We start from the raw sequence: 21127 nt of genomic DNA on the forward strand, positions 1-21127 counted from the left end.
GTGTGAACTTGGCTGTCACAAGCCTGCCCTCTGTGAGTAGCCTTTCCTCTCAGGAACAGTCCTGTTGACTATACTTGTGAGCCAGGGCTTGCGAGGTCAGAACCTGAGACTGTACATAATTAGCCAGCCCTTCCAATCACCTCATTTGCCAATCTTGTACTTTAAAGGCATCCCACACTCAACTAGCCGTTTAATATATAGCGGTATGCTGGCACAATATGATTTCAGTATGATAGCTACAAATTAAATGCAACACGATGGGCCTTTAAGGAGCGGGGTAGTCATTTTACAAGAGAAGTGGCAGTATAGCTGAGCCAACCGATTCAAGCCCTAGCATGACCTAGAATGCACAACAATTGATTTTTGTCTTGCAAATCACTGTGAAAATGCTGGGTCAATTCATTGGAGATTCACCCTCAGGGGAAGGCAGGCACCAAGCATGGCTGACCCTCTCCCCTGAGGGGCTATGCCGAGGGGGAGCAGCTGTAATTTACAATGAGGTCTCTATAGGCGTCTGGATGTGGAACCTGCCTAGAAGACGGGCTGTATCAGCACAGTGCTAAACTCCCCTGTCCCCATCCATGCCCCTGACGTTCCTGCCTGCTTTCGTGGCTCTACTAAGCAGATCCAAGCCCCTCAGCAGGGTGGAGATTCTGGGCAGCTTGTGCCACTGCACTCTCCATCCAGATGACTTCCCACTGTGTGGGGCTTGCTGCCTGGGATCTGCTGGCAGCAGGCAGTAAATCAAGCCCATAAAGTGCTAAACAACTCCTACATAACACTACTACCGTTTTCAGATGTACCTGTGGAGAACCACTCATTAGTACTGCAGTAACAGCTGGATCTAATCGGGATGCTAATAATGATTTCTGCTAAAACCTACCAATATACCTTGTTACTGTCTGGTTTAGGTGGATTCACTGTAAATATGTTGCATTGTGGGTAGGATAGCAACTAAATCTGCAAAATAAGACTCAGGGTTATATGTTATGAAGAAGTCAACAGGAAGGAGAGATGTAGCCACATCACAAGATGTTTTCATTGTAGAGGCAAAATAAGAACATAAGAATGGACATACTGGGTTGGACCAATGGTCCATCTAGCCCAGTACCCTGTCTTCCAACGGTGACCAGTGCCAGGTGCTTCAGAGGAAATGAACAAAATGGAATCATCAAGTGAATTCATCATGAACAGAACAGGTAATCATCAAGTGATCCATCCCCCTGTCCTCTGTGAGTAGCCTTTACTCTCAGGAACAGCCCTGTTAATATAATATATGGAGATACACCTATCTCATAGAACTGGAAGGGACCCTGAAAGGTCATTGAGTCTAGCCCCCTGCCTTCACTAGCATAACCCAGTACTGATTTTTTTGCCCTAAATCCCTAAGTGGCCCCCTCAAGGATTGAGCTCACAACCCTGGGTTTAGCAGGCCAATGCTCAAACCACTGAGCTATCCCTCCCCCCCAACTTGTGAGTAAGGACTTGTGGTTAAGGACTTGCGAGGTCAGAACTTGAGACTGTACATAATTAGCAAGCCCATAGTTGGGCTACTTCATATCACTTCCTGGTCCATTAAGCCATTTTGCATGGACTAAAACTAGCACCATGGTAATTAGCCAGCTGTGCATTCACAGCTCACACAAAGGAGAAATGTGCCTTGCCTGCATGGGAGAGGAAATGGATAGGCCAAAAGGGAAAGGTGGTTGGGCCAAGTTCCCTGGCCACACATCCTGTACTCATGCATTATCTTGCTCCAGTTGGATGAACAAGTTTTTCCAGCCTCAGAGCCGGAATGACAGAGAAGACAGAGCAGCTGGGTCTGGGGAGAGGCTGCCCTCGTAGTGGTGAGCCGCAGCAGTAGACGCAAACAATCAGTTCCTCGTTCACTGCTATTAGTGCAGTGTAGTGCTGTCCAGTACACGTGCGGGAATCATTCATAACAAACAGTGTATTCGGTGACTTTAGCCCATTTGTCTTTGCCAGCTCTGACTTTTATGGATGTATTTGTTGTTTGAGGACGAGCCCGTTCAAATAAACTGCTGTGCATGTGTATAGGCTAGTTCCTAAACTTTGCTAGCTCGCTTATTCATTATTGATGGTCACCACTGTGTGGTTGGTCAGTTTAATCATATTATGTTGTTTCTGTCCCCTGATCGGATGAGTGAAATGTCTCGGGTAGAGGGTGGGAGTAGTTTGTGGAGTTAGGAAGAGTTACGCTACTATGTTAAGGAAATTTGTGGACACTGTAAAGCTTTTTCTTTCAGTGCCACTCACTTCATGCCTGAGAGATCACTATTAGAAAAAGTAGGCTATTGTATAATAGGCTAGAATCTCATATGCCTCCCATTACTGAGGTATCTGATTTTAAATGTTCTGTTGTTGAACTCACACAAAGTAATTGCATGGGGTACGTGTGTACATGTCTCAGCAATTACAGTTACAGCTAGATCCTTGTTTGGTTTAATTGCTTCTGGGGCAGGGTTCCTTCTCTCTCTTCTTTAAACTTCATTAGTGCTAGGGCTCTGGCCTGGGATTACAGGAACTCAGCCCCCGGGGTCTCTTGCTATTGTTAAGCACTGAGTTCTGTCCGGTATGCAACATTTCACATTGATTCAATTTACTGGTCTCCAGTTTGTTGTCACTCAGCACCGTTCACCAACATAATGTTCACAAACAAAATTAGCAATTGCAGCGCAGGCGTACCTGAGCAGGCCTGCTTAGGGAGGATTCATTAAGATTCCCACAATAGCCTCCTTGTCAGGGCACTTACCTGCAGTCTGGAGAACATTTCAACAAGTCTGTCCTACTGTTGTGTTAATTAAACATTGTTCTATTTATAACAGCCTATACGGATCCCCAGCAGTTCCACACACAGTGAACGAGACGTAGCCATGGTAAGTGGAAGTGGTCTGCCAAAATGGCAGGAGGTTGGGCCTTATGCAGGCACCAGGGGACAATTCTAACATAGGCAGCAACCACAGATATATGTGTATCATCACAGTCTGGCACCTCGGCTAGTGGCAAAGCCTGGTGTTCTTCAGCAAAGAAAGTACAGGGTTTGGGGGCTACTACTTCGACCTGCAATTAATTTAAATTGGTCACAAAATGTGTTTTGATTTGTGCACGAATACAAGCACAAAAGACCCATCCACAAAATGAATAAAGGGTGTGTGAACATGGCACACTGAAATTTGGTTTCTAACTCACTGTATTGTGCATGAATAATTTTTCCCACCCTTTACCCATCTTTACTGTAGAGCTTGGTTGCTGGTGTACGTGTGTGCATAGAAAGAAGGACGCTGCAGAGAGATCAGTTACTCTGATATATGTGGGCGTTATTTCAGAGCTGATGGTACCACATGTGTTCTGTCATGGCCTTTTGCTCATGCAGTCATGGGGGAGAGGTGTCTGCCCAGCACTGCTTTTCCATATGCTCCCATTCACTGTCAGTGACCATTTGGTGCTTCAGCAGCAGGTGCCTGCATGGTGCAGGTCTACTCCACAGATTGTGGTATGACAGCGTGGAATTTCCCCCCTCTCTCTTTGTGAGTGTTTTGCCTTTCAGCCACATTTCCTATTGCAGCCTATGATAGAGGCACATTGCTGCAAATCCACCCCATGCTCATTTCTTATAGGTGACGCTTTATGTTGGGCTGGGATGAGCAGCTGTCAGCATTTACAGCCATCTTGCTTATTGGCTTGACATCCGTTGAATGCAGGAAGAGTTGGCCACTCTCACCACCAATGGGCCTCTTTCACTGCCTCCCTTAGCCTCTCTCATCCCAGATAGATGCTCAGATATTGTGGCAATGACAACCATATAAGTACCTGGATGGATAGATATGCAGCTGTATACATGGCCTGGCTCCAATCCTTGACTCCAGTTCCTGGTGCCTGACTTCTGCTCCAACCACTAAGCATGACAGTCAATGCCTTTGTCGTGATACCGATGGCAGGGGTTCTCCTTCATTTTTCTCTATTGGTATGGTATGAAGTGGTTTAAGTCCTGTTTTATTGGAAGGGTGCTGGATTGGGCCCACTGCTATGAGACAATGGTTTTGAGCATAACTCTCAACCTGCCCAGTCCTTAATGTGAGATGCACTGTATGACCAAGACCCAAAATGAAGGTGTGGGGGAGATTCTTGAGGAAGGAAATGTAAAATGCTGTGGGATTCATTCCCTCCATGTACAGAACTCTCTTTAGAGCCTCAGCTTCACGGCTCTTTGTTTCTGTTTTAAATGACTTCCAACCATAAAAGTGAGGAGGGACTGGCTTTCTGTGGGACAGAGGGAATTTGAGGATTACCACAAGTGACATGAGGGACATTTGAGAGGTATGGTTCTGGTTGTCGAGAGTGAGCTCCTTCACCTATTGAAGACTGGCCAGGCCAGCATTCAGGCAGATTAATGAGCTCAGGTGGGTTGCAGCAGGATCACCTGATTGGCCAGCCTGCCTGATTGGCTGAAGGGAGACAGCTGATGGGTGTTTTTAAACTCAGCAGGTTGCTGTCTGCTTAACATTTATGACTGCAGCTGTGATCACTCCTGTACCTGCTGTGTTCCCAGCCTTATTCCTGTCCTGTTCCAGCCACTGCTTCTGATTCTGGCTCTGACCCTTGGTTTGACTCCTGATTCCTGACTCTGACTCCGGCTCCAGCCCTTGACTCCAGCCAATCATGCCTGACTCCTGCTCCAACCACTTGGCCTGGTGTTCTGTGCCCTGCTCACGATACGGGTGGGGTTCTCTTTCATTTTACCCCATTGTGTACATGGAGTGTATGAAATGGTGTAAATCCTGTTTTAATTGAAGGGTGCTAGATTGGGCCACTGTTCTGAGAAACAGTGTTGTGTGCACAATATTAACCTAAAATTCTGATTTACTGTGACATACTAGAATAAAGAGAGTCTCCAGTCTGTAATATATAGCAAAGAAATACAGAAATAACCTCTAACTAGTGAGACACAAATTCAAGTGGCACAGTGTAGTGAAGAACAAAGGAGGTGGGGTTGGAGCTCAAGACACAGGTGAATGTATGCTTTGCTCTTCCTCTTCTTATTCTTGGGCCTTCTGACATTGAGTGGGGAGGCTTGAATTATATGGGGCATTAGATGTCACAAAAGAGCTGGGCTTCCAGGTTCAACTATTCTCACTGCCCAGAGTTTGGGTTTGTGAAGGGAATGGCCTCTGGGAGCACTGTGGTGTATTGGAGCTGCTGGTGTTCCCAGTACCCAGTATTATCCAGGGGCTGCACAACACGGCTGGGTCTTGGTTTACAGCATCGCATTGCCTGCAGTCTTAACCACAGCATGTGCTGCAGCAGAGCATTCAGGCTCTATATTGCCTCCAGGAGTTGCCTCGGCATCTCCCTGTCTTTTTCAATACTGTCTTTTGCCATGGCAATGCTGTTCCTAGTCGCTGTGATACTGTGTTTGGTCACTCTAACCATCTCTCTGGAGAGATCCATTTCTTTTTTTCCCCCTCCATCCTCAAGTACTGCCTCCAGCTTTCCACTGTTCGTTTTTCTTTGGGACCCTGCAATGAGGTCAGCAAACATTTCATCACAAGTTTTCCAATGTTATTCTCCTCAGGTTAGCCAGTCGCTCAGCTTTTGGAAAAGGCCTTCTCCTTGGAGGTCTGGATGATACAGGTGCCGTGTGGCTATGGGAGCAAGAAAAGAAACCGCAAGCAGTTATTGTCCATATACCAAAGCGGCTATGATAGCATGTCTTAATATGCTTTTCTGACTTTCCCTCCCTGAGAGTCCTCCCAGTCTGGGGGACTCTCAGAGATGGAAAGTGGTGTGTGCAAGAGAAGAGCTGTATTGGGATTTTTGTCTGTGCAGTACATGCTGTTTGGGTTTGTGGTTGTGCAGTAGAGGCTGGCGGGATGGGAATTATGTCCCCAGTTTGGGTTTGCATTTTTGCTTCTGTGGTGTCAGAAGTGTTAGCAGGAGGCACGTGGGGGTGAGCTGGATAGTAATCATCTCTACATCCCCTTTGGACTGTCCTGACTTTCAATGACATTACGCTGAGGCAGGTGTCTAGGAGGTAGAGAATGGATTTATTCAAATAGGCAAAGGGCAGACCATTGAGATATGCTGTGAACTTGTTCACCAAGATGGTCCCTGCAGGACCATAGAAGGGAGTTGCATAGAAGGAAGGACCTTGTCATTATTCCCTGTAATATCTGGACTGAAATAGAGCTATTTCTCAGTCTTAGATTCTGTTTTATCTCCTCTGCAGACCTGGCAAAAAGTGCAAAGAAAAATAGATAGGGCTCTGCAGTGATTGTCTGAAGCATCCATGTCTTTCTCTTTGTAAGCCTGTGAGAAGCCATTAAGAGCTTTGCTATCCCTAAGGAAAAGCTCTTTTCCTGTAGGAACGTGTGTTACAGGGCATTGCAATGTCCATGTCTACCTCATATAACATGAGAATAATAACCAAACATTTCCTGCAACCAATGTCTCAATAAACTGTTGAATTTTGCACAAATGAATGTTTCCAGGATTTGAATCTAGACAGTGTGCACATGCACACGTGTGCTTTAGCTGCATGATGCTGCCAGCCACCATGTTGAGCTGGTGAATGAGGTTTGAGAGGCTGGGAGAAGTACAGTGTTGTCTGACAGGGCAGATGCCGGGGGGAGGGAGGATGGGAAGGAAAATAGGTAGATGGGCACATGCCCTCCATGGTGTGGGTGTGAAAACAGTTGATAGTCAGGCTTTAGCATCAGACAGAGGCTAACTGCCCAGCCAGAGCAGCCGCCATTTGGACAACATGTAGGGGGCAAACAGACAGTGTGGGACAAAAGGGAAGGAGGTGGGGAGCTAGAGACTCAGATGTGAGCCAAGAGCCTTTCTGCATCAAATGGCTCTGGCCATTGGTCACCCAGACCAGAAAGCTGGCATGGCAGTACAGCATTGTAGAGATAGGAACTTACATGCAAAAGTTCCATTGAAAAGATCTTAGTCCTCAGTCCCAGCCCGGGTTTCTGGCTGGGAATCAGGCTCAATTGCTGCACTTGGTTTTCCCATACTGTCACCTTTCTGGAGCACTACATTCATTTCTAAAAGAGCACACGTGAATTATTGTTTACTTGATAGAATCTGTTTAATTTGTTATCTTCTATTGAAAGCAAACCACAAAGATAAAGAGGGGTTGATTTCCAGTGGTGTTAGTGCCATTGAATGTCTTCTCTTCCTTGGCGGCCTTTATTTCACATACAGGTGGCTTTATTTTTTCATTTAGAAATGTCATCACTACTTAATTAGCAAAGCATTGTTACCTGAAAGTAAAAGCAAGCCTATCTAGGCCATATGGCAGGGTTTTAATCTACATTGTCACAGGATAATCCCGTTGAAATGGTTTCCCTTTTCAATCAAAACAGCATTTCACACTTTACCAATATGGGGCTTTTCCTTTTCCTGCTCTAGGGTAATATAGATCTCCCTGTGCAGCCAGTGCAAATTAAAGTGGCTCACAGCTCCAATCAACTGCAGGAAGAGAGAGAAAGAGAAGTGTGGTTTGAAGGGGGAGGAGAGGGGGAAAAAATATACTAAAAGTCCACCCCAAAGGTAGCTTAGTAGGGACCTCTCTTTAAAAAGCTTATTTGCATTAGGGACTAAATTAATTTGGAGTGCAATTTTAAAGGGAAGTCAACTTTATATACATGGCCACTTTCTATTCTTTCCATTTCACAAAAGATAGGTCTAAGCTAGTCAAGGAGACGTAAGCAGCCTCAATGATCTTTATCTCTCTTCCTCTGGTGCTCTTGGAAACTTGACATTTGCAGTTTATAAGATAAACAAAAAGTGAAATGACTTTTTGGCATTAATTTGACAGAGCAGGAGCCACCATATCACACCAACCACCTGGCTATTTTGCTTGAAAGGGGATTAGGTGGGGACTGAAGAATATGGCCCATTGGGCTAAGTTTTCAAGTGCTTGGCACCCACAACCAGGACCCGATTTTCAAAAGGGCTCAGCTCCCAGCAGCTTCCACTTATTATGGCCAAATTTGGTGACTCCATGGGAGCTGAGGCCTTTTGAAAATGTGTGCATGATTCCCTCTCTGAGGAGGGTGGGTAGAAATGCAGAATGGGATTTAACGCTGCTTGGGGCATGCTGAACTGCAGTTTGGACTTCCTTTTGGTGCCCAGGAAATGTGTAAGAGCAGAGAGACTATCTGCTGTAAAAGCCCTCTGTCTCCCTCATTAACTAGCATTTATATATTCTCCAGCACCATCTTATCCCCAGATCTCTGTGAGGTCAGGAGGTAGTATTATCTCCATTTTACAGCTGGGGAACTAAAGCTGGCAGAGATTGTAGCAGGGAGTCAGAAGAGGCTGAAATAGAACTCAGGTCTCCTGGGTCCTACTCCAGTGACTTGGCTACAAGACTACCTTTCCATTACATTGCCAGCTGATTTTGTTCTCTTCTATCAGCATAGATGCAGAGAAGCATCCATCCTATGAACTCTGGTCTGGACAGTGACTAGTCCTTCCATGGGTACATAGGAGAAGGATCAAAAAGGCACAAAGAGTCTTCCTCGAGCTCAGGCCCTGTACCAGGTCCAGAGGCAATCAAAATCCCTGTGCTCTGGGGAGCAAAGGAACTGCTCACTTTGTGTACTAGTACTGCGGGACACATTGCCCCAAAGAGGTTGGGAGCCGTGACTTTGCTGCCCTCTCTGTGCTGGGGGAGTGGGCTGCATACTCCTGGGGTGCAACAAGGTGCTCAGGGAGGGACTATGCCTCTCTGAAGACACAACACTTTCCAAAGGTCCTCCTGGGGCAGCATGAATCCATACTGCCCTCAGCACATCTCTTAAAGGCACAGTCTAATTTAGCCTGTTTTTAATGTTGTCTGAGCTGTGTCCTGGTATGAGCCAGCTAGAACATTTTATCACATTTTGGGGTAATGGCAGCTCCTTCCATTAGTTGATACTTTGCCATAATTTCATGTCCCCAACCCTTACGAAAATACTACAGTATTCTCCACTAACCTAGGGTATAACTATTGTAGGATGTAGTGTTTGGGACCATTGCTGTAGAATACTAGCATCTTTTCTTTTTAACAAGGGAAGCTAAGTTCACTCTAAGAATTGGATCCAAGCATTGTTTTAATCATGCCTCATACAGAACTCCCTTGTGGTTTACAGGTTTGGAAAAATCAATGTCTTGACCAGTAAAATCAATGTCTAGATTTGTTATTTTGAAGAGTCTGGCTGAATTTTAAAAGCTGGAATGCCACTGTAATGGGATATGCCACTATTTAGACAAACTCAGGCATATATATTTGCAGTGGTGGGTAGTACATTTTATACAGTAGTTTTTGAGGGTTAAAAATCTACTGGGTCAGACCTTCAGCTGCTGTAAATTGGAATAGCTCCGTTGACTTCAATGTTACACTGATTTACATTAACTGAGGATCTGACCCTATCCAGCTACTTCTATGGCCCTTATCATCATAGTCAGTCCACAGACTGGAAAACTGACTAGTAGGAATGTATTTACACATACAAGCGAGGGGGATAGTGGGTTATGCTGTTTGGGGCTTTAAGAAGTAGGAGAAGGTATTCTGAAATCTGGCACTATTCTGGGTTGCAAGTTCTCTAAGGCTGCCACTTGAACTTTGAAGGAGTAACTCAGGAAAGGACAAGCTTGAAAGTAGGAAATACAGGTGCTTATGGAAAATGTAAGTTTATCTGTGTGGCCCTTAATTGTAATCTGTGTGAGAGTGTCAAAGAGAGAGCGAAAGAAACATAATGAGAAGGTATTTCAATGTAGATCCCTGTATGTTTTCTTCTGAGATGGACTATTCTCTGGAGCTGAGTAGAACTGTGCATCTATCTAGTCTTACCAAAAAAAAAAATATATATATACAAAAAAAAAAAAAACCCTCCCTCTTTCCCCCAGTGCTTCTCAGGGTGGAGGTGCGATTCGCTATGGCAGTTTTTATTTTCAGCACGCTTGACAGGCTGGGAGAGGAAGGCGTTAATGTTTTCTGACAGGCGACCCCTAATTGTTGACGCTTTTCTTCTCTGCCTTTTCTGTGAAATTCTGACTTAGGCGAGCAGCATAACAAAATGCTCTGGCATTGAAATGTGCGCTTGCACTGCTCTGAGCTCAGGGGAGCAGCATTATTCATGAAGATTTTCAGCTGTTTTTTGTGTTTTAACTAACCTTTGAGTTTGGTCAGAAGACTAGCCAGGCTCCCTTTCTCAAAAGACGGTGCTGGCAACCGGACAATGGAGCCAAACTGTTTTCCCTGTTAAAGAGATAACTATGCCCGTTGAGTTGTACATAGAGAAATTAATCTTCAGGCGCATAGAAACGATGGGCTAACCTCTGTTTGCAATCTCCTGCATGGGATTATTGATAGGATGCTGGAAAGTAGCAGCAAATACACTGTCTGGGGGCAAAGAAAAAACAACCACCTCTCTTGAAAATAAAAGGCATGCTACTCTGCTTACTTACCATTTGCCTTTTGTAGCAGGATTTGTACTGGCTAACATAGTAAAAACAGGCTTGTTAATTGCTCCAGAAAGAAGTTCCTGGAACCGTGTGATCTTAGATATGCTTGGGGAATTAGAACTAGGAAATGGTACCTTCACATTTAAAGATACATTGGGGAGGGGAGGGAACAAGAAACCATCCACTGCATTTCAAGCAAGCTAATCCATGAATATACTGAGTAATAATCACTGCATTATACAGCTCATCCCTCCAGCGCTGCCCACAGTGTGAAGTAAGGGTGTTCCCGACGTGATTTTTGCATTTGGCAGGTGGCGTTTCTTTTGTGTCCCCTTGAACTTTCCTTCCCCCCACCCCTTCCCGAAAAGAAAATAAATAATAAAAGCCCAGGCAGAATCCGCAGGAACCTTCCCACCACTTTCAAGTTACTTATTTATGAGGGCAGAGCTTAGTGTAGGTGCTCTCTGCAAGGCTGATTGTCCCACTTCTGATAACAGCAGCAACAGTATAATCGGAGAAGGCTCTGCAAACTACCGGTGTGTTTACGATCCCAGCTTTTTTGCATTCTGCAAAAACCCTTTACTCCACACACACACACACTTTTTTTTATAATCAGGTAACTGAGCGACCCTTAAACTGCTGTTATCTTAATGGCAGGGCTTGTGCGGTATGAGGCTAAGGCGTGCGCATCTGACAGTGGACGCATGCCTGCAGCCAATCAGCGCTGGGAACAAGCGGGGATGGTATATAGCTTGAATAAATCATTAAGCTTGACACGCGCTCCCCACTCTCTGGGCTCTGTAATACAACTCGCTTCCTGCCATTAACCTACAAAACCTCTTTTGTATCAATCTAATCTTGCATACAAAAGACAGAATATAACTTAAACCTGCATCAAGAGGAAAGTTTTCTTTCCCATTCCCACCCCCATTTTCCTGGGAATCTGCTACTGTAGGGTATAAATGCAGGGGATGGAGGTACCTTGAAAGGGTGATTACTTTGAAAAGTAATAGAAACATTATTATTTTTTAAAAAATACGCGTATAAAGAGATGCTGAGTATTCTTCCATTTTTAGCACTTGGCTCGTATTCGAGCATATCATTGCTACTGTTGTTGCTAAAGTTTGCAAGGCAGGAAAACACCCCTCGAGAAAGGAAAAAGGGGCTTCCATTACAGAGCCCTGAACACACAAGTATTGCAGAAGATTGCCACTTATTTGTCGTTTGCCTCAGATCATGGGTCCACGTGAATATGTGATTAATCTTAGAATTAATACTACCATGTAAAGGACTTTTCTGCCATTGCTTTTACTTTATGAAATACCTTGATGTGATATACATTGACTACCTTACGACATACTGCGAGTAGACTGAAAATGAATAGTCAGAATCACTTCTCAAATTAAGTGAGACGTGCCAATATAGGGTACAGCAATTCCATGCGTACAGGATGAAGTGAGCTTACCAGCAACTGAAAAATATTGGACCAGTCCTACGTTCCTTGTCTACACCCAAAGTTCCCATTGTCTGCAGTGGAAATGTTGAGTGCCCGGGGAATGAAGGATAGGACCAGATGTAGATCTTCAAAAGGGACGATCCAGATTCCCAATGAACCCAATGGAAGAAGGAAGGGGCTTTTTAGGGGGAACCCAAACTTTAAAAGTTATGATCCTCCAGGCTTGTCCTTTGCTCTGGCAATAGAAGTCCTATGACTTGTTTTGAACAGTCAGCTATGTGGGGTGGGGGGACGACCGTTACTCCAGGAGGGTTACAGGTCCTAATTTGAACCGCGCGGAACCATTATAGGAAGATATTCAACCCGTGTCTAAAGTAGTATCTAAATTCGCTGAGCCAGGCATAGGGCTCTTGTTCAGTCCCCCGCACTTCACCACTATCAGCCAGTTACAACAAATGGTGTTTCGCTTTTTAGGCACACTCGAAGTTAGCTACGCCGAGGAACAAAATCAAAAACTTAGGTGAGATGAATTTGTTAATAACTCACTTTCTAACGTTAAAAACAAAGACCCAGCAATCTCCATCTGCATTTTCTATTTTTTCTGATAGCCCTTTGTAGCTTTAAAACTTATACTGCGACCAATAGAAGCCACTGATTTATGGAGTTTACTAAAGCTAACTGAATACTGCTTGTCAGGGTGCACTGAATGGCTCTCCCTCCTCATACAAGAAAAGGCTTTGTGTTGCTAAGCGATTAGAGCAGATGTAATGAGATTTACCCCAATCCTGCTTTGGCCTTTCCTATCTTCAGTAAAACTGTGTGTTTGTATGTCTTTTTCTTTCTCGCTCTCTTTTTTTCAGGCCTGGGGGAGGGAGGAGGAAGAGGGATGAATTTCCGAGTCTGCCTCATACACTGTAGCAAATAACAGCGTAACTTTGCCTTTAGTTTAATGAGTCTGGATATTTACTATTCAGAAGTGAGCAAAAAAGAACACCTGTCTACACAAGGAAGAGAAATTTCGCCTTTGTAACAGAATGAAACATTATCCTAATGTTATATTCATAGCCATAAATTACTCGCTACACTTTCTTTGCATACCTTATCTACACACTTGCAAAAGTGGGTAAATAAAAAGCTGAGGTGCCTTTAGCGAGAGAATGGCTGGAGACATTATAACGGTTATTATTTTCATAATTAAACATTAGTTCTAGGATTGGTTAAAACAACGACTGTTTGTTCTGAGGTAATGAGGGAGTTAGTGATTTCCCCCCCCCCCCCCACACACACACTCTTAAATAACATATTGATAATTTTGAGGGGGCGGGGGTGAAATGAATGTATAGAAATTCATGTTTAAAGCAATGCAGCAATGGAAAAATTACATTAAATTCCGGCGTAGTCAATGACTTTTTCTGTTTAAGTTTTTTTTTAATTAGCCCCGTGCAAATAAATGGTAAAGCTGTGCAAAATCAGGCTAGATTTTTAATTCTGTAAGGCATGCTGGCTATCCCAGTTTTTGTTGGTTGTGGTGGGTTTTTTTAAAGATGCATTTTGCGCTTTGCTTTCCGCTTGGCTTGATGCACGCAAACTGAATTTTCAAGTAATGCAGGAGGGGAAAAAAGGGGGAGGCGAATTCTGGTCACGTCCTTGCTAACTGACAACAAGCAGGCTAGCCAAAAAAAAATCTTTTTGAATCTTGGTAATTGGGTACTTTTACACTCAGATCACGCTATTTGGCTAGAATAACAAGTTTAGGAAGATCAGTGTCATTTCTACTACCTTGGGGTTTTTTTACCCCCCCACACAGTCCCCCTTCCCCCAACGATGTTATTGATTGCTTGTCTAAAATAAATATATAAAAGGCCCACCAAAAATGTAGCTTGTCTGTTTCGGTGGCTGTAACTATACGTTTCCTCCTATTTTCTTCTACCCTGTTTCATTGGAGGCGGCGAGGGGACGGCCAGAGCAGTGAAATTGTGGGATGGAGCGCCCTCTTTTTTAGGGTTCATTCTTTTAGGAAATTCTTTAATGTGCAGTGATTTCACGAAGGACAATGAAGCCATTAATCACCCCCGAGCCTCTTGGTTTAGATACACATTTGCAACATAGAAGGGCAGGAAAACAATTGTAATACCTCTGTATCTTTGCATATATATGTTACATCCAGCATACATACAAATACTCCATATGCAACGTATCTCTGACATGTTAGCACTTAACATTTTTCTCTTTACATTCATAGTTATCAATGGCAGAAATAAAATTACATGCAATAGGCAGCTGATCACTTTAATTTTAAAAAAGGTTTTATTACGAAACTAGCTTGTATAAAACATGGTTATACAGGACTTTTGTAAGTTTGTAATAAAACAGTAAGAAAAGGCAGTGATATAAGGGCTTTTTTTCCTTTTTTTTTTTCCTTTTTCAAAAGGCAGCATATAAAAACAAATGGCTACCATTTTGGTGTTTGGACAATAGCTGCATAAACTTTGTTCACTTTGAACATTGTTTAATAAACATTATTAATACATTAACAAAGTTTCTATAAAGTAAGACACATTGGTGCTAAAGTACATCTGGAGGAATTCCAAGTCCTTTACAAAACCACATACAAAAAATGGCAGTTGTAAGGTAAAGGTAATGTTGACTACATATCTAAATATCAAGAGGTAATAAGCATTACATATTTTTTTTAAAAAGTCTCAAGATATACACATTTTAAACCATTTGTACAAAAAACCTCTATAAATTTCTCTCTTATGTACAAAAATAGCTTAATATATCCCCAAACTGGTTAGGATAGATACAAATAGATTTTCTTATAATAAAAAATTCACAAAAAAAGGATTGGAAGCATTCAATGATGAAAATGGTAGGAAAAAGTCAAAGTGATGGGAGGGGGAGGGGTGATTTTAGAGGGTTCTTTGAGTACAGCATAGTTTAATTTCAAAATCTCCAGAAACGTTAGGAAACCAATTGTGGCCATAGCGTAATGAACACCAGTCTTTAAGGGCTACAACTGTGGGGGTGGGGGGGGGGGGAAGAGCCCCTCTCTATGTTGAGGCTAGGCAGTGCTCTTCCTTAGATGGATAGGATGACACATGTTTTTGAGGACACATGCTTCATCGTGCCGTGGTCCCCGCAGCTTTCAAATCCATCTTGGTCTTGTGAAACTGACCGGAGTGCAAAGGCAGTGAGTGCTTCAGTGTTCTTGGAGAGGCGATACAAGCTCCTCGTGTGCTATGTATTTTCCCTTCCTCTGGGGGGAAAAATGTATTTTGTTTTTGCAACAGTCCTGTAACAATAAACAAGAGAGAGAGAGTCAGCATCAAGGTAGCTCTTAGGTACAACCAGCTGCAAGATCTAGGCGGGGGGAATTCTGCTCATCTGCAGCTTCGTGAGTGTTCACTGAGCCCTACCCAGGGCTGCACAGCCCCCCCTTCCCCAATACCACCCCCAGGCTGGGGATCCCGGTAATAAAGGATCCCCCCGGCTGCTCGGGAGCGCCCCGAGAAGGGCTCCCGCAGAAGCCAAACCCACCTGCTGCAGCCAGAGCTCAGAACCAGTTGGTGAAATCCAGGAGCTCCTGCTCTTCGGGGCTCAGCGGGTCGTAGGACCCTTCGTCGGAGGAATAGGAGGAGACGGGGGAGCCCGCCATGGAGTTCATGTCGTGCGAGTAGCTGGGGGAGATGGTGGGGGACAGCACCCCGGCCTGGAAAGCGGCGCTGACGGCGTCGTGCTCGTCCAGCAGCTGCTGCAGGGCTCGGATGTACTCGACGGCCGAGCGCAGCGTCTCCACTTTGCTCATCTTCTTGTTGGCCGCCCCGTTGGGGACGTGCTCCCTGAGGGTGGCGAAGCCCAGGTTCACCAGCTTCACCCGGTTCCTCTCCCGCTCGTTCCGCCGCGCCACGGCCGCCGGCTGCTGCTGCGGGAGGCTGTAGCCGAAGCCGCTGAAGTTGAGCCGCCTCTTGCAGCGCATCAGCTCCGGGGAGGACGAGCGCTGCCGCTTGACGGGCTTTGGCGCCGCCGCCTTGCTGCCCGGCGAGGGCTGGCCGGCGGCCGGGCTCAGCGGCGGCGGCGGCGGCGGCGGCACGCTCTGGGCGGCGGCGAAGAAGCAGGCGGGCTGCAGGAACTGGCTGGCGCTGCTGTCCATCTTGGCAGGGCTGGCGCTGGCCATTGGCAGCCAGCGGCGAGCGAGACGGGGCGCGCGGGGCTGGCTGGCGCGCGGCGGCCGCTTGCTGCTGCGGCGGCGGCGGCGGGACTCGCAGGGGGACGGAGAGAGCGCGGCGCTTTCTCCCTCTCTGCCCCCCTCCTCTGCCCCCCTGCGCACCGGGCTGCGGGGAGGCTCGTGGCGCTCGCGTGTGCGCTGCCTGCCTTGCAAAGGCCCCTTTTGCAAACCAGCGGCTGGGGATTGTGTCTCTTATAAGGGGCGGCCGGGGCTTTGCCGGCCTCTCCCCCTTCCCCCCCCCAACACACACTCCCCCTGCGGGGGTCCCCCCCCCACCCCTCGCCGCCCTCCCCCTCCCCACACGCTCTGCACCTTGCGCCGTCCACGCTCCCCGGCTTTGCAGTGAGTGGCCAGGGAGCACGGCCGCCTTTTCAACGCGGGGGGGTTAGGAGGGGGGAGAAAAAACCCACAACACACGGGGCGCCCCGCACACACGCGCTGGCCCCGGCCCGCCCCGCCTCCGCTCGAAACAGCCCCCCCCTTCCCGCACTGCCTCCAATTCATTCACCCGCCTCTCCCCTCCAGCCCTACCCCTCCCGGGTTTGTTGTTGCAAGTGCGTGCGCCAGGCGCGTGCCGCTCTCCCAGCCGCTGAATAAACAACTGGGCTGGGGAAGGAGCTGCAAGGGGGGGGGGGGGGGGCGGTGTGTTGGGAAGAGACCCAGAGGCTGGAGCCAGCGCTGATGGGCTGGGGGATGTAGGCAAGCCTCGGGGTTGGGGGCGCACAGAGAGCAGGGAGGTCTTTCTGGGACCAGCCCCAAAGCCAACCAGAAGGGGAGGCAGGCAGCTCGGGGAGATCTCACCCAGCCCGACAAGGTGCCCAAGCTATGAGCGTGCACAGGGGCTTGTTCCCCTGGCGAAGCAGGAGACGATTTGCCGTGTTTAAGCTCAGGGTTAAAGTGGCTGCAGAATAAAGTGGGGCAGGAAAACGCATGGCAGATCTAGCCGCATCGGGGGACCCATAAATAGAGACATTTGGGGAGGGAGAGAAGGGCGCGCCACTGAAATATACTAGACTTTAGGAGAGAGGGGGGTTTGGAGAGGGAGGCGTGGGGGAAAGAAGAAAGCCAGGTGGAAAGCCCGATCCTGAGAGATGCTGAGCACCCGCCACTTTCCTGGAGCGCAGTGAAAGTCCAAGGTGGCTGAGCAACTCGGGAGTTGGACCTGGAGTGTGGAAACTTATCAGTGTTTTGCTAAAGAAATAAGGAGAAACTGTTGGCGTGGATGTGTCGTTTGCTCTGCACAGAGATGCTGATAGTGTCCAAGCAGAAAAAAGGGCCTTGCAAGCAATATTAGAGAATTGTGGGGGAGTTGGAAGAGGACCCCGGGGTGGGAGTGGGGGTGAATAGACACAAAGAGAGAGCTAACACTTCCCAGCCTGCTGGATTGGGATGCGGTTGGCTTAAGTCTTCGGGTAAAGTCAAGGTGCCTGATCATATTTCCTTAATTTACTGGGTATTGTGAGGCTTAAGTCAGTAATGTTTGTCAAACACTTTGTTTCTTTTTATTACCTGCATTACAGTAGCACTCTGACGCCCCAAACAAGATCTGGGTTCCATTGTGTTATGTGCTGTACAAACACATTGTCAGAGTGCCTGCCCTGAGGAGTTTACAGTTTAAGGCCCCTTTCAGGAAAGCATCACTGTTCAGGACAGCATTTAATCCCATGCATAAATCCCATTAAAGTCCATGGGAGTTAAGCATTTGCTTAAAAGTAAGCACATGCTTAAGTGCTTTCCTGAGTTGGGGCATAAATAGACAAGAGAGACAAAGGACCAGAGATAAAACGTTTTATTGGCTCTAATTTACAGATGAGGAACTGAAGCACAGAGAAATTAAATGGCTTGCAGAGAACCAGTCTATGCCAGAACCAGGGACTGCACCTGTGCTAGTCCAGGGTGGTATGTACAAGACCATCCTTTCTCTCTGTTTTGAGATGGTTGGGTGGAAGGTGCTATAAGTGCTAAGTATTAATTCTTATTTTAGGATGAAGATGGTACAAAACCTACGGTTTTTTTTTTTCATTTGCAAAAATAAGATTTTTCAGGTTCAAAAGAAGTCCCTTCTGAACCAAGATGTTTGCAAGTGGGAACCAGCCAGTGAAGGAGCATTAGCTCTGTCCAGCAAGGAGAGCACCTGAAAAATCACTCCCCAATAGTTACAGTATTGAAACTCCCATTGAAGTCAATGGGAGTTTTGATACTGACTTCACTGATAGCTAGAACACTGTTAATCATAGAAATAAGACATGGAAAAAAGTAATTAAATAATCCAGTCCATCTTCCCTTCCAGTGCAGGATTGTTCTCTACCATAGATTATCTGTTGTTTTGTCCAGCCTAGTTTTAAAAGTGCCAGGCATTAACAAATAGTATTGTGTTGATGGTGGGGCATTCCCATATAAGATTTATTTTTAAAAATCAGTTTATGAATCAGACTAATCAATTTGTGCAAATGAATGCTAAGAGCTTTCCTTGTTCTGCTGGCAATGTTTGGTTAACTAATAAATATAAGTAGCAATACTATGCTTTTCACTCATATAGCATCTTTCCTATGCAGATCTCAAAGTGCTTTGCAAACTTTCATTAAGCTTCATAATACTCCTGTGAAGTAGGTATGAGATTACCAGTTTGAGAAGTAGGTAAGGAGACTTGCCCAGACAGAATCAGTGGCCTGAAAGAAAATCCCGGGCCTGTCCTACACAGGGAAAATATCCCCCAAGATTGTAATTGGTTTTTTTAATGGTTCAGCTAAACCTATTCTAAAACCAGTTAGAGACATAGCATAGACCTGCTTTAAGCAGCCTGAATTGGTTTTAGTTGATCCAATTTCAAAACCACATGGTTCAGATTACCTGGAGCCTGGTCTACTCTGTGGTTCCAATTGGATTTTAAATTGCTTAAAGCTGATGGAGATAGTTCAACTGGCATTTCCTCAGTGTAGACCAGGTTCCTGTATCTTATCTTCTTGTTCCCTGCCCTCATCCACTAGAGCACACTCTGATTCGGATGGATTTAGGAGAGTATAACCCTGGGCTAATGGTTTTCTGGTACGACACTGCTACTGTACTGGAGACTGGTTTGCTTTTGGTCCAGGCTCAGACTCCAAATAAAAAGTGTTGCCTGCAGTTTTGACCTTTCACTGGAGGCATGCATATGTTTATGAAGACATGGCCTGCCACTGATTTAACTGAAAATACCCAGCTAAACAGAAATCACTATGAATATTATTGAAATATCAGTGTCTTTAATGGTCCTGAATTCTGATCCACCTATGAGTCTCGCCACCTGTCCCAAGCAGCATGAGGATAATGGCTTCATGGCTTTTCTTGGACAAATTAGTTAGTGCCTTTGTGCCTACTACATGTTTACATGAAATTATTGGTTTAGTTTCCTCCAGGTTTTAGGTTTCTATCTCTGCTCTCTCAAAATAATGGCCTCTCTATATTATGTCTTCATCTCTCTTTGTAAATAGTCTATTTATTTTATTTGTGAAACCCTGATTGTACATCTTCTGCAAAAGCAAGCACTGGATATATATGAAGGGCCTTTTTCTCCAGTCCTTTACACTGGTTTACCTCAGTGTGACTCCACTAAAGTCAATGGGTGAAATTCTGGCTCCATTGAAGTCAGTGGCAAAACTGCCATTGACTTCAGTGGGGTCAGGGTATCAACCAATACCTCTACACCCACACTAAAGCCAGTTATCTGAATGGAGGAAATGGCTCAAAAAGTTGAATTGAAAATAAGTATTGCTCTATTGTTTGAAAGACTCTGATGCACGCTGGCAGGCTTTTTATTAAAAACAACAACAACAAAACTAAAAATTCAGCTCAGCTTCATGTACTTTTTATTTATACTTTCCCATTGTTGCTGCTGAACAATTTATGGGTAAACGTGGGAATTTTCACACTGGATTAGACTAGTCCAGTATCCTGCCTCAAACAGAGGTAAGCATCACATGCTTCAGAGAAAGGTACAAGAAGTCCTATAATGGGACTATTATGTAAAAATCTGCCCAGGAGGAAAGTTCGTCTGAACCCCCTGGTTAGCTTATGCCACAAAGCAGGAGGGTTGATGTCCATTATAATTTTTTATCATGATGTGAGTGTTCATATTGTCCATATAAATCAGTGTTTTTCAAAATTTGTTAATTTGCAGACCCCTACAAATTTTTGAATGGAGGTGAAGACCCCTTTGGAAATGACTCCATGGGATCATGTCTTCCCGAAATGAGACTGTTAGGCATTACCATGGTTACATCAATACATAAATAATAATTAATAGTAATAAATAATAAATACTATCTTGTGGCAGTAAATTCCACATGTTAATTATGTACAGTGTAATAATCCTTTGAGCAGTTTTGAATTTGTTGCCTTAAATTTCATTGTATGTCCCTTTGCCCTTATAAGAAAGATAAAAAGGTCTGCCCAAAAGATCTCCTGTATGTCATATTAATTATTTTATGTATCTTGGTCATGTATACTCTTATTCATCTTTTCTCTGATTAGTCTTAATCTTTCATCCTCTCTACATATGGAAGACGAAATAGGGTAACCAGACCTGGACCCATTGTTCAAACGGAGGATATACAAATGACCTATACAATGGCATTATATTCTTTCAGTTTTAATTTTCTGTGTAATTAGAAGCTTTCCTCTTCAGTAATTAGCTTTCCAGCTGATTCATTCAATGATGTCATAATCCAATGTTCCTGATATCAGAATTCAGTACAAGGAAAGAAGTCCTGACATCAGGAGCCCTATAGTGGCATTACTGAAGGAAGAGAACTCTGGGTATGAAAGAGAGAGCTTCCATTTACACACACACTTTTTGGAAAGTAGCAATAACAGGACAGGAAATAGAGGAAAAAACAAATGACAGTTTAATAGAGGTTCAGTGAAATATATATTCCTTAAATGTGTATTATTAACTTATTTAGAGGCTATAAACTATAATGAATATA

At 45.0% G+C, this 21127-nt stretch overlaps 1 protein-coding gene across 1 annotated transcript; it reads right to left on the reverse strand.

Annotated features, from left to right (window-relative positions):
• Nucleotides 1–14045: 14045 nt before the first annotated feature.
• Nucleotides 14046–16347, reverse strand: ASCL1 (achaete-scute family bHLH transcription factor 1). The gene is made up of 2 exons (XM_005303697.5): nucleotides 15476–16347; nucleotides 14046–15230 (listed from the first exon to the last, which is right to left on the reverse strand). The coding sequence occupies exon 1, from the start codon at nucleotides 16110–16112 to the stop codon at nucleotides 15492–15494; it is 621 nt and encodes a 206-aa protein (XP_005303754.4). The 5' UTR covers nucleotides 16113–16347; the 3' UTR covers nucleotides 14046–15230; nucleotides 15476–15491.
• Nucleotides 16348–21127: the final 4780 nt, after the last annotated feature.

The sequence above is a fragment of the Chrysemys picta genome, chromosome 1, assembly GCF_011386835.1.
Source record: "Chrysemys picta bellii isolate R12L10 chromosome 1, ASM1138683v2, whole genome shotgun sequence".
In the NCBI taxonomy this organism is placed as follows: Eukaryota; Metazoa; Chordata; order Testudines; family Emydidae; genus Chrysemys; species Chrysemys picta.